At 42.9% G+C, this 14,592-nt stretch overlaps 1 protein-coding gene across 1 annotated transcript in view; it reads left to right on the top strand.

Annotated features, from left to right (window-relative positions):
* Positions 1-14,592, top strand: part of mst1 (macrophage stimulating 1) — a 91,275-nt gene that overhangs the window by 25,213 nt on the left and 51,470 nt on the right. Inside the window, exons 4-5 of the mRNA XM_072280138.1 lie at positions 6,629-6,743; positions 10,396-10,538. Coding sequence (XP_072136239.1) covers positions 6,629-6,743; positions 10,396-10,538 — 258 coding nt within the window. The remainder of the gene's footprint in view (positions 1-6,628; positions 6,744-10,395; positions 10,539-14,592) is intronic.

Raw genomic sequence — 14,592 nt, 5'->3', positions numbered from 1 at the left:
TTTGCATTCGCTCTCACTCTCTCCAACGGCACAACAGCGATTACTGTGAACTGTACTCAGCTGAACTGAACTCTGCATCACTTGAGGCTGATCATTTTACCCCTAGACTGCGATAGAGCTTGACTGATTCCTATTATCCTAGATCTGTGTACATGTGTGTTTTATCATTGCTAACCTGTTGCATTTATATCCTTACGATTAGAGTACTGTGTTACTTATTTCTTTAATAAAACTTTCTTAGTTCCAGTAATCCAGACTCCAGCTAAGTGGTCCATTTCTGCTGGTTTGGCAAAGCAGTTACAGGGTACATAACATAAGTGGGGTTCTCGTCCGCGATCTTGAACGCTAAATTTGGGACTGGGTAAATTGATTGGGTTAAAATTCCTGAAAGAAAGAAAAAGCAAACAGCAGAAATGGAGATTGAGGAATTTCTAAAGGTGCCAAACTTGGAGGCATTAGAGGATGCCAGGAAATCAGAATTGGCAACTGTAGCCAAATGGTTGAATCTTTCTAAGGGGAAGTCGACAATGAGGAGAGCGGAGATGCACAGAGCTATCATAGACACTATGTATCTAAAGGTGTGTTTCCCCAAGGGGAGCTGGAGGTGGTATCTATGGGCAAACCTGGTGGAGAAGCAGTACAGCTGCAGATTGAAAAATTGAGACTCGAGCACGAGTTCCGGGACAGGCAGTTAGAGCGAGAAGCAGAGAGAAACAGAGGGAAAGGGGATTTGAGCTGGAGAAGTTAAAGATGACGCTAGCGCAGGGGCCCATGCCGAACCAAGGTGGAGTATTCAGGGCGACCCAGGAGGTTAGGCTGGTTCCCCCATTTGAGGAGGCTGATGTTGATTGGTACTTTCTCCATTTTGAAAAAGTTGCTGCAAGTCAGGACTGGCCAAGGGATAAGTGGGCTGTTTTGCTTCAGAGCGTACTTAAAGGGAAGGCTCAACAAGCTTACTCGGCCTTCTCCGCAGAAGATGCCCAGAGGTATGATGTGGTGAAAGAGGCAATGCTCAGGATTTATGAGTTGGTCCCGGAGGCATACCGCCAGAGGTTCCGGAATGCGAGGAAGCAGTGGGGCTGCACGTACTTAGAGTTTGCCAGTGAGATGCAGATATATTGTGAGCGTTGGTGCGCCTCGAAAGGGGTCAGTGGGGTTTATGACAGACTGCTACAGCTAATCCTGATTGAGCAGTTTAAAGGTTGTGTCCCTGAAGGTACGAGACCCTACCTAGATGAGAAAGAGGCGGACACTTTAGCCGCAACTGCTAAGTTAGCGGATGAATAGGCGTTAACACACAAAGCGGAGTTTACCCCGAGTAAAGGCCACCAGAAGGGTAGTCAAGAGGGCAGGGAGAGTCCGCCAGAAAAGTCTGAAAGTAAGCTGGGTGCTAGTGAGAGGGATAAGGTAGACAGAAAGCAGTTTGGTAGGAAGTCTCCTTGGGTCGTATGCTATAATTGTGGGAAAGCCGGTCACTTTGCGTCCAGGTGCTTCGCCCCAAAGAAGGAGACGGGGAAGGGAAAAACGACTCCCACTGGCTGTATTGAGCCGGCAAACACACCGCTAGGGGAGAAGAGGTCTGATAAAGTTCAGGAAGGGCGCGAGAAGTTTATTTCAGCAGGATTGGTGTCGGTGAAGGAGGGGTCAAACCCAGTTCCAGTGAGGATCTGAAGAGACACGGGAGCTTGTCAGTCACTGATCTTAAGGAGTGTTTTAGACTTTAGTTCAGAGACCGAGACTGGGGAGGTCAGTGTGATAAAAGACATTGGGAAAGGGACTAAAGCAGTACCTTTGCACCAGATGCAGGCTAAGGTGTGGGCTATCTCTGAAGTCCCCACCCCAACAGACAAGAGAGCCCTGAGAAGGTTCTTGGAGATGGTGGGGTACTATCGGAAGCTTTGCAAAAACTTTGCGAATATTACCCTCCCTCTTACTAAGCTCTTGCCAAAGAATGCTAAGTTTATGTGGGACGACCCTTGTTATCTTTGTCCGGCACGGAAACCACTGGTAATTTACACTGATCACAACCCATTAGTGTTTTTGGCCACTATGAAAGATAAAAACAAAAGATTGCTAAGTTGGAGCCTGGTGCTACAGGAATTTGATATAAAAATAAAACATATAAAAGGAACGGAAAATGTGATTGCTGACTGTCTGTCAAGGTGTTGACAACTTAAAGTTCTCTGTATTAGCCGAATAGCTGATGACCCTGTATATTAGTGTGTATCTAATAATGTATTCATGCCTATAATTTTTAAAGGATCTAAAATCCTTTGAAGGGTAGAGGTGTGATGAAAAACCAAGTTATCAGAAGATTGATGCTGATGAGAGAGATAAGAGAGATAAAGGGAGAAGCGTTCAAAATGTTACTGAGAGAGGAGAGAGATTAACGAAAAGAGACACAGTTCCGAATATTGACAGACCGGTTGCTTTGAACCTGAACTGTTTGAAGTTTGATGGACAGGCGATACCCCAGCAGGGGGATAAAAGGAACAGGTTCGCTAAGGCACAACAGACACCACGAGATCACGAGATAACGAGACCGTAGAAGTGCGGTGTGCCCCCCCACAGGTTGGTGGGAGTTTGGAGGTCTGATCGTGGGACCAACCATAGATGCACAGGGTGAAAAGGTACGATCGGTGGGAACCTGGTGTGTGTATTCGCCCTTGCCTGGGTGCCGGGTTCACCGCGGAAGAACGATCGTATCCGGAACGGAGGGGTCACAGTCGGTGACCTCAGAAGACATTAAAAAGGGCTCGCCCGAAAGCTAACTGCAAGGAACATCAAAGGTCTGTTTGAATCAAAATTTGCATTCACTCTCTCTCCAACGGCACAACAGTGATTACTGCGAACTGTACTCAGCTGAACTGAACTCTAAGTCACTGAGACTGATCATTTTACCCCTAGACTGCGATAGAGCTTGACTGATTCCTATTATCCTAGTTCTGTGTACATGTGTGTTTTATCATTGCTAACCTGTTGCATTTATATCCTTACGATTAGAGTACTGTGTTACCTATTTCTTTAATAAAACTTTCTTAGTTCCAGTAATCCAGACTCCAGCTAAGTGGTCCATTTCTGCTGGTTTGGCAACCCAGTTACGGGGTACGTAACAGAGTGAAGCCAGTGTGGTGACTGATGGACGTTTGATTCTGAGAGTTTATTCTCCATAACAACCGTGTTGGAATGATAAAGAGAACTAGTAAACATGACCCATGGCACCACAGCAATGATTCTCTCTCAGTGAATAATATAGCAATGTCAGTCTTCAAGCAATTTTTGCCTTTCTAATATTGAGGTCAGTGGAGTCACACCAATGGTACTACATTGACCTATCATACAGCACACAGCTATCCCTGATGAAAGCCTCATTGTCCATCAGATAAGAGACAGTACCTGCTTCTGGGCTTTGCTGGAGGGATGCTGTATGATCATGATCAGCTTGTGTCCTGGAAGGGTTGGTTCATCGGTTCATCTGTTCTAACATACGTCACTGAAATAATATCCATCTAGGCTGTGAGCTGAGGTCTATTTCCCCACGTCTTCTGAGCAGGCCTGACAGCCTAGACAAATACTGTTCCTCTGACTGGAACAGATTGTCTTTTTGGACTACAGGTGTCCCCTGCTTTTCGAACGTTCGCTTTATGAAACCTTACTGTTACGAAAGACCTACAATAGTTACCTGTTTTCGCTAACAGAAGGCGTTTTCACTGATATGAGAAAAGGCAGCGCACAGAAAAAGCAGTGCACGAAAAAAAATCAGCGCGTGCCCCAAGCAGCCACTCTCCCCCGGATTCGGAACTGCATTGTCGCCGGCATTGCTTAAACACAAGCCTGTGAGCAGCCGTTTGCAAGGTGAGTTCTGAGGTATCGGAAGAGCCTGAAAGAGCTCGTAAGGGTGTTACACTTAGCGTAAAACTAGACATAATTAAACGTTTCGATCGTGGTGAACAAAGTAAGGACAAAGTGAGTTTGACTTGTGAAAGTTGACGAAGATGATGTTGAAGAGGTTTTGGCATCCCATGACCAAGAACTGATAGATGAAGAGCTGATGAAATTGGAAGAGGAAAGGATAACAATCAAAACTGAATGTAGTCGCGAACAGACCGAAAGTGAAGTCATCCAGGAACTGAATGTGAAGCAACTGCGTGAGATTTTCGCTACAATGATAAAGTACAACTTTAATTTTGAAAGGGTACGTCGGTTTAGGGCATATTTGCAGGATGGTTTGAGTGCTTACAAAGAACTGTATGGCAGAAAAATGCGTGAGGCTAAGCAGTCAAGCAAGCCTTCCACATCAGACGACGAACCTCGACCTTCTACATCGAGGCAGGCAGACATAGAAGAAGATGACCTGCCTGCCCTGATCGACGATGAGATGACACCCCAGTGTCCCACCATCCCAACCCCCGGGCCGCGGACAGATACCGATTCGCGGAGACTGCAGTGGTAGCCGGGTCGCAAAGAATTCAGCGGTAGCCGGGAGACACCCAACACATCTTTAAGAAAAAAGCTGAAATAAGCAAGCTAATTAATTAGGTGCCGCCCGGCACGTAACTGTCGGCCCAGATCAGAGGTGATTGCCGATTTCGTCGCCTCTGATCTGGGCCAACATTTACATGCCGGGCAGCACCTAATTAACTGACGAAGGGTCTCGGCCTGAAACATCGACTGCACCTCTTCCTAGAGATGCTGCCTGGCCTGCTGCGTTCACCAGCAACTTTGATGTGTGTTACCTAATTAATTAGCTTGTTTATTTTGGCTTTTTTCTTAAAGATGTGCTGGGTGTGTCCCAGCTACCGCTGTACCACTACATTCTTCACGGATCGGTATCGGTTCACTGCCCGGAGGGTGGGGGCCACTGCACCACCCCAACCTCCGACGACTCAGCCTAACACACCATCATCAGTGTGCTCGATGTCTTCCCGATTTCCGTAAGTGATACTACACTGTGCATACATTATTTCTACTTTATATAGGCTGTGTATTTTTAGGTGTTAATTGGTATGATTTGGCAGCTTCATAGTTGCCAAATAGTCAACTGCTCCCTTGGAGGGTCAGCCACCCTGAGCCGATAGGCTGGTCCTGGACTTATTTCATAATTTACAGGCATAATTTACATATTACTATTTAACTATTTATGGTTCTATCACTATTTATTATTTATGGTGCAACTGTAACGAAAACCAGTTTCCCCCGGGATCAATAAAGTATGAATATGACTATGATTATGACTATTAAAGGTTACTGGAGAGCACTTGCGCCGTGTTTTTGCCGACGGCGCTTGTGTGAGATTTTCTGTTGGTAGTGCTTGCGTGAGATTTTCGCTATGGAGAACAGTGCAGGCAATGATTGTGGAAAAGTATTTCTACTTTATACAGGCTGTGTATTTATCATATCATTCCTGCTTTTACTATATGTTACTGTTATTTTAGGTTTTATGTGTTATTTGGCATGATTTGGTAGGTTATTTTTGGGTCTGCAAACGCTCACAAATTTTTCCCATATAAATAAATGGTAATTGCGTCTTTGCTTTATGACCTTCCGGCTTACGAACCGTTTCATAGGAACGCTCTACTTTCGGATGCCGGGGGAAACCTGTATATGCAAGAAATTGCTTCTACGTCAAAGAAATACACCAAAGACACCCCACCCTCAACAGCCACGCTGCAGTGTATGGATGACATGTTTGTCAAGCCAAGCTCAGTCATCATTAATCCGTTCGTCAAAACAGACTGCTTCAATGTACCAGCACAGCCTTTGACTAACAGCAGACAAGACTGTCATAGAGTCAGAAAGTCATGCAGCATGAAAACACCTTCAGCTCAGCTTGTTCATGCTGACTATGTCCAGAGTGCAAATCCCATCTGTCTGTCTGCGTTTGGCCTATAACCCTCTAGGCCTCTCCTATGTATATACTTGCTACATATGTACAGGGCAAATATGACACGGAGTAGGAGGATTTAATGTATTTACTGAGTCAACTTGGGGCCGCCGAGATGAAAAAACACGTGTATTCAAAAGCCCACACCGAAAGAGAGAGCCATCCATGTGTATGAGGTCTGGTTGATTCGCCGCGAGATCTCTAGGCCATGTGCGTACTTGCCACATTCTCACAATCCATCCAGTACGGTTCAGTACATAACTAGATGGCTTTTCAAACATTGCTAATGTGTCCTTCTCAACCACTATTTCTGGCAGTTCATTCCGAATATGTGCCACCCTATGCATGAAGATGCCACCCCTAATATCCCTTTTAAATCTTTCACCCACCACTGATCTTTAGGCTCTCTTGTTTTATCATCCCCTCCTCTCCTAGAAGAAAAAGTTACATGCTTTCACCCTGTCTATGCCCTGAGCTATTCAAGGTTAAAATCTCTAGTTTAGTTAAGGTTACTAGGCAGCAGTAATTCCTTATCCCTCTGGAATATCTAAATATCCTCCGAGTATCTGGATGGTTCTGGTTAAAATCTGCCCTCTCCTTAGGTCCTTGCCCTTTGATATGCAGAAGATTCAATCTTAATATAATCATGACTAGTAGTTATCTCGATGCAGCATTACTAATTGTATCTAATTAGTGTGTGTTTTACCTCGTTCTCCCTCGTGTCATTTGATGTTGTCTTTTCAGATTATATGCGAGAATGCATTGTGAACAAGGGAGTCTCATACAGGGGCACTGTCTCTAGGACCAAAAGTGGGAAAGCTTGCCAGCACTGGAGCTCCAATGTCCCTCACGAGCACAGGTAGAGATATTAATTGGCACTCCTTTGGCCTTTACTTTTCTTCTGCTTTGTAACGTAATTGTTATCAGTGGCATTGCTCCTCACAGCTGTGTTCAATCCTGACCTCCGGTGCTGTATGTGTGGAGTTTGCACGTTCTCTCTGTGTGACCATGTCAGTTTCCTGTCAGTGCTCTGCTATATCCTAAGGGTGTGCAGGTTGGCAAAGACAACATTGTTTGCGTGTTTCTAATTGCACTGGAGAAACACACAAAGGGGCTGGTGGAAGTCAGTGGGTCAGGCAGTATTCCTAACCCTGGGGAAAGACTGAGTGCACTCACTTTATCTATGTTCTTCGTCATTTTAGATATCTTGTAAGGTCACCTCGTAGCCTCTACATTCTTAGGAATAAAGTCTTGGCCTGTCCAACTCAGGCCCTCAAGTCCTGGCAATGCTTGCATAAACATTACTGAGGGAGGGCACAACCTCAGAATGCAAGGACATTCCTTTCAAACGGAGATGAGGAGGAATTTCTTTAGTCAGAGGGTGATGAATCTGCGGAATTCATTGTTACAGACAGCTCCAGAGGCCAGGTCATTGGGTATATTTAAAGTGTTCTTGACTAGAAAGGGCATCAAAGGGTAAGAGGAAAGGTGGGAGAATGGGGTTAATAATAAATCAGCCAGGATAGAATGGTGCAGCAGCCTTGATGGGTTGAATGGTCTGATTCTGCTCCCACGTCTTTATGGTTTTATGTGTAAGAGAGTGGTAGTATCTAGTGGAGTTGATGGACATAAGAGAGAGAATAGGAGATAAAAGAGAGAATGGGATTGATTGCTCTGTGGACCAGCATAGATTTGATAGGCCCAATATTCTCTTGTAAGAATATATGGAAATCAGGAGCATAGTGATCTTGGTGGATTTGACATTGAAAACCGTAACATTTTATTCATTTGTGCAGGTTAAGGAGATGGTATTTTTAACCTCAGTTACAAAGGGTGTGCTAGAAAGAGGAGAGCAGAAATTGTTCAGAAGATCTTCCTGGGACTGAGGCATGTGTTCACAGGGTCGACTTATGTAAACAATGCATTAATGAGTGCAGATCTTTCTATAAGGCATCAAGTGGATGCCTTGGAGCTATTCCTGGAAAGGAGTGAAACATTTACCCTAAGAACATTGTGCCTTTGAAGTACAAACGTTTGTATTTTTCAGGCAAGCTCCTGTGATTTACAACCATGTAATGGGGGAAAAGTTGTATTTCCCCGTGGTGTTGTCATTTACTGACTATTCTCCTTGAATTCCCATGGCCTTTTAATTGTCTAGGTCTGTAGGGAGGACGTAATAGAGATTGAAGATTTGCTTGCTACAACTCTGGCCTGATGCTGGTAATTACAAGGACCCTCTTCTTCTCACTGTCCTTCCAATCTCTCCTCCGCTCTGTTACACAAATCTGCAATACTCCATGTCCTGACACGCCATTGCACCTCTAGTTCAGGCACTGTAGAGGTCTCCCTATCAAGATCCAAACTTTATGAATGTGCTGAAAGACGACAGATTGGTCTAGGACTTAGACAAAGGACAGATTTGGCATGATTCAGTCAGTTTTACCACACTTACAGGGCCTAACAGTCTCAGCCTAAGGTTGTCACAAAAAAAAAAGTTTGTTGAAAGAAATGCAAAACCAGGTGGTACAGATGCAGTGACAACAGTAGAGCCTTGCTGACTACACCTCTAACCCTCTCCTGATTTCTTATCCCAGTTTCCCCACTCTTACCAATTCCGAATCAGCACAGGCACTGGGCTGGCATTCAGGTCTGTACTTCTTGATGAACTCCTTTGGTCCACAATTCAGTGGTACCACACTGTAAGGTGAGAGGGCCACTGTGCCAGGGCTTTTCCACTAACGCACATTTCTGGTATTTTCAGTTTTGCAGGGAATGGAAAACTGAAAATATAAGAAATTTGTCTTTTGCACATGTGGGGTGGGGTGCTGATGTTTTTCTTCGATCGGGTTCCATGGCTTTCTTTGTTTTGTGGCTGTCTGTGGGGTTGTATACTGCATACATACTTCGGTAATAAATGTACTTTGAATCGTTTGAATGGAAAAGTGAGCCAGAAAGTGTACGGTTTGAGTCCTGGTCCACACTAACTGGTGACTGGAGGTAAGAGAACTGACTTACAATTCTACATTACTCCTCAACAGCGGAGTTGTGGATGGCCTCACCTTATCCAGTTCATTATTGAAGTCTCGTGCTGTAGAAGACTTGTCATATGGTGTAAGGACAGAAACAATATTTACATCTGACTATTGATCACCCATGAGCTGAGGCGTTGTCCTACCTCCTTTATATCATTGCCCGAAAACAACCACACCTGTCACCCCCCCACCCCACTCACTGCCCCCCCACAGATCATTTTGTGAATCCTCAAGGACATAATATGAATGCTCAAAATGATGACGATGGTGAAAAGACAGGAGTTACTGTTTACATTGTAAATACTGATATTTATTTATTTATGCATAGTTTATTCCTGATTCATTGTTAAACTCTAACATTATAAGCCTTATTTTAATATACTTCTTTATGTTTTATAACATTCTTTATTGATAACTGTTGAATGTTGTTGTTTTGTGTTGCACGTTGCGCTCTGACCAACACACCACAACGAATTCCCAGTACGTGTAAATACAATATATACACGGGGGATACTGGTTAATTGGGACACATCAGGACCAGTACCTTTTGGCCCAAATAAGCGGCTGCCCCTATTAGCTGAATTTTCATAGAAATAGTTAAGAGAAAAGGTATAAAAAAGACAAACTGACAAAAAAAGACAAAATTATATACTTAAAATGAAAAACAGAACAAATTAGAACACTACCAATGGTACTACAGTACTATAAACTGTGTGATAATTCCTAATAGTTATTGACAGAGGAACTCATCCAGTGTAATGAAGAAAATCAGTGCAAATAATGGACTACATTCATATAACGTTATCAACAATTGCATACTCCAAATCTTCATTTTTATTGTAACATTCAAGATGATTGGTGATACCTTCAAATTCTTCATAGTTCATAACTTGTTGAAGTTGTGAAATTGTTTCATTTTCACTCTCGGCCATTTCTTGCATCTCCAAGCCTGAATGCTTGAAACTGCAGTAAACCAAACTGTTCTGAATTGTCTTACTGCTTATTTCTTGCCAACTATCAGTGACAAAAATCACTGCTTTTTGAACACAAACACGTGCAACTGACACTATTCGAAAACTGTTCCCTAACAGCCACAGAAGTGCACTTGACTGACGCTAGTTAGAACCTGCCAAAATTGCCAAGATTCCCTTTGTTTATTTTGGACACTATGCCACCAAATTGAGGCAGGAACAGTCTCCTGCCTCAATTTAGTGGCATAGTGTCTCAAATAAACAAAGAGAATCTTGGCAATTTTCTCAATTAGTTTTTGTTCTTTAAGAGTTATTTCAAATAAGTGACCATTGAGTAACCAGAATCCACTATACATGTAAATGTATAGGTGAATTAACTTGTGCTCCCATGATCCTTGAAAAAGAAGTCCAGAGTTTCCTTGGCTAACTTGACCTAACTATTCCGCTGCATTTCTAATGGCACTTGTTGGATCGGGCTGATGTATGACTGGAACTTCACTCTTTACAGAAACTCGCCCAGTCAATTCCCAGAGAAAGGCTTGGATCTTAATTACTGCCGCAACCCTGACAATGATTTGGCTGGCCCCTGGTGCTACACTATGGACTGGAACACTCGACTGGAGGACTGTGGCATCTCAAGATGTGACCAGGGTAAACTGCTCCTAGCAGAATTGAAAGCACTAGATGGAAGGTTGATGCAGAGCACACCTCGACTCTTTTAGCTATGTCAGTGGAGAAAGGGGCTGAGAGGGATAATAAATCAGCCATGATGGAATGGCGGATTAGACTCTGTGGTCCAAATGGCTTAATTCTGTTTCTATGCCTTATGGTCTTATGGATTTATGCATTCATGCAGAGCAACTTTCTGATCCTTGCTGTCCTTGAATATGAATTTACTGTACACATAGAGTTAAGAATGGTGCAAACTCACTATTTGTTCAACTGACCTGAGGGATTTAATTGCAATTATAGTCAGCAGCATAATCATCCAGCTGACAGAATCTTTAAGAGTTGTTTATCTTTTCCTCAACATTCAGTCAATAAGAATTTTTGTGTCTAGCTGGGCTCAGTTTTTTTTTACCTCTAAGTGAAACCTCTCTGCAGGGTCTGCCTTGTGCTTCCACTCTGATATTGAGAAGAGTGCTGTGTTGTCAGAAGCATTATCTTTCAGATGCGATATTGTCTTGTTCAATATTTATTCCCCAATGCACATTATCCTAGTGATTAATTCTGTTACTTTTTGTAGAGCCATATCAGTTGGCGCCACAGTGGCATAGCAGTTTGTGCTACACAGGATACTGGACTTCACAGTTCAATTTTGAAGGCATCTATAAGAAGTTTGTACATCTTCCCTGTGAACGCGTTGGTTTTCTCCAGGCACTCAGGTTTCCTCCCAGATTCCAAAACGTACCAGTTAATAGGTTAATTGGTGATTGTAAATTGTTCTGTGATTAGGCTAGGGTTACTTAGGTGGGTTGCTGGGCAACGTGCCTCATTGCACCAGAAGGGCCTGTTCCACACTGTATCTCTAAATAAAACTAAATAAATAAGTGCAAACTTGCTGATGTAGTTCAATATTACAACAGTATTTTAGTGCTTAATGTCATGTTAGGCACAATGAACATCTGAGCCCATGAAAGACCTTTTAGTAATGTAAGTTAACTCTCTTTTATTGCCTGAACACTACAGCATAATGTTCCATATAGGTTTCAAAGGTACATTTAATGTCAGAGAAACGTATACAATATACATCCTGAAATGCTTTTTCTTCGCAACCATCCTTCACAAACAGAGGACTGCCCCAAAGAGTGAGTGACAGTTAAATGTTAGAACCCCAAAGCCCCCCCTCAGCTCCCCCTCCCATGCATAAGCAGCAGCAAAGCAACAATCCTCCCTCCCCCACCAGCAAAAAAAATATTAGCGCCCCCCCCACCGAGCCCTCAAGCGTGCAGCAAAGCATCAATAAAGACACAGACTTGCAGTATCCCAAAGACTACTCGTTCACCTAGTATTCAGCATATCGCAGGCTCGCTCTCTCCCCAATAAGGGAAAAGGAGGTGTCCCCGTTTTCTATCATATATCATTCAATCATGACCTTCTAAGCAGGACTGTTACTTTGAATCAGAATCAGGTTTATTATCCCTGACAACTGTGAAAGTTGTTATTTTGCAGCAAGAGTACAGTGCAATATATAAAATATACTGTAAGTTACAAAAGAAATATATAAACAATAAATCAGTAGTGCAAAAATGGAGGAAACTAGTAAGATAGTGTTTATGGGTTCAGTTTAGAAATCTGATGGTGAGAGGGAAGAAGCTATTCCTAAAACTTTGCCTTTATAAATAACATTTAGACATTAATATTGTATCCAATTCTGACTATTGTGCTTTAGGAATGATATTGAGGCTTCAGAGAAGATGTTTAACAGACTCGCTCAACAGGTTCTGGTTCTAATCATTCGTTTTGAAGAAGGGTTTTTTCATCTAAAAAGTTAACTCTGTTTCTCTTTGCACAGGCATTGCAGACTTGCTAAATGTTTCCAGCATTCTCTAGTTTTATTTCAGTTGAAAAGTACTATGATTGAGGGAGGTTTGGAGAGTACAGGTCATCCCCAGGTGACAGTTCACAAGTCAAAAATGTGGTTGCTGAGTTCCCAGGTGGTAGAAGATGCCTGCAACCCACTGCAGATAACAAATCCATTCCTTCAGTCTCCCATACACTTGTTATTGTACAGGCTGTATGTGCATTGGCTGTTTGTAATCTGGAGAGGACTTAATGTAGAGAGGCAGCGTTGTTCTTCTTAGAGCTAGGAAAGTAAGGGGAGATTTACTTTGTGTTCAGAAATATGAAATTAAATAAAAAGTGTTTTCAAATTTGAGAAAATCAGTAGAACTGGAGGACAGACAAGGAGGTGTTACTGAGAACCAGAGTGAAGCATCTGAAAAGGTGGTGAGAGCAAATTCTGTGGAAACTTTCAGAAGGATTTTTCTTGAGAAGCAGACCAAATTGCCTGGCTAGGGAAAGTGTAGGGATGTGGAATTAATCATGGGCCCTCTTATGTAGCCAGCATTGGCCCAAAGGGCCAAGTGGCCTCCTGTGTTACACAATAATATGTGCTGCAAATAATCAATGAAAGGTTCAGGTTAATCAAAGTCAACGTCAAAATTGAGTTTATTGACATATGCATAAGGGCTGGTAGGCAGAGGTGCAATGAAAACTTGCTTGCTGCAGCTGCAGATATAGCATCAGATAAATAGCTTTCACAAGTAAAACGTAAATTAAATAAATAACCTACTCTAAGATCAATCTAGCCCTTGCCTCTTACACCGCTCTCCATATTTTTGGCTTCCACGTGCCTAAAATGAGCTTCTTAAGTATCCCTAACATATCTGCCTCTACTTCCATCTGTCTCAGGGCGTTCCATGCACCCACTACTCTCAGTGTAAAAAAACTTTTCGCTGACATATCCTCCACCCCCCGTATTATCCTCAAATCACTTTAAAATTATTGCTCCTGGTATTAGGCATTTCCACCCTGGGAAAAAATCTCTGGCTATCCACTCGATCTATGCCTCTTATCATCTTGTACACTTCTATCAAGTTGCCTTTCATCCTTCTTCACTCTAAAGAGAAAAGCCCTCGCTTGCTCAACCTATCCTCTTAATACATGCTCTCTAATCCAGGTAGCATTCTGATAAATCTCCTCTGCACCTTCTCTAAAGCTTCCACATCCCTCCTATAATGAGGCAACCAAAACTGAACACAATATTCCAAATGGGCCTAACCAGGGTTTTATAGAGCTGTAACATTACCTGACAGCTATTCACTCCTACCTTTTATAGAATATGGAATGTATTAAGTAGATACTCTTTCACAACAACATCAAAGTCATTCAACCACTCTTTATTGTCCAACTATCATCATTCATTCTCAGCTTGGAAATGTGATAGAATCTAATGACCAGGTCATTGATGGAAAGCATTGGACCTCTGATAAATAAGAGAATCTCAGAGGTAGACATTTTCAACTCAGAGTTTTACTTCTATTCTGAAGATTTTTCTCCTTGCAGCCAGTGACACTATGTTCAGTGACCATGAGTGACGGTAATGCCACTTGGTGGCAGTGTCTCAGGGCTGGACAAAGTAGTTGATCAAAGTGAAACTGTAATTGGAAACACAAGAGATTCTGCAGAGTTAATCCAGAACAACACATACAAAATGCTGGAGGAACTCAGCAGGTCAGCCATCATCAATGGAAAGGAATAAACAGTCGAGGTTTCAAGCTGAAGCCCTTCATCAGGACCTGAGAAAACAACCCAAGTTTGTCCAAGCTCTCATTATAGCACATGCCTTCTAATCTAGGCAACATCCTGGTAAATCTCTTCTGTACCCTCTTCAAAGCCTCGACATCCTTCCTATAATGGGGCAGTCAGGACTCCATGCAATACTCCAGATGCAGCCTAACTAGAGTTTTATAAAGCTGCGACATAACTTCCTAACTTTTGAACTCTGTGCCTTCTCTAATAAAGGCAAACGTGTCATGTGCTTTAATCCCCTTACCAATCTCTGTAGTCACTTTCATGGACCTATGAATTTGGATCCCAAGATCCCTCTGTCCATCCCTCTGGGCTTGCCCTTAACAGTGTACTGTCTCTTTACATTTGACTTACCAAAGGGCAACACATTTATCTGGGGTAAACTTCATCT

Source organism: Mobula birostris, chromosome 16, assembly GCF_030028105.1.
Source record: "Mobula birostris isolate sMobBir1 chromosome 16, sMobBir1.hap1, whole genome shotgun sequence".
Lineage (NCBI taxonomy): Eukaryota > Metazoa > Chordata > Chondrichthyes > Myliobatiformes > Myliobatidae > Mobula > Mobula birostris.
The sequence above is the reverse complement of the archived record's forward strand: the minus strand, read 5'-3'. Positions and strand labels throughout refer to the sequence as shown.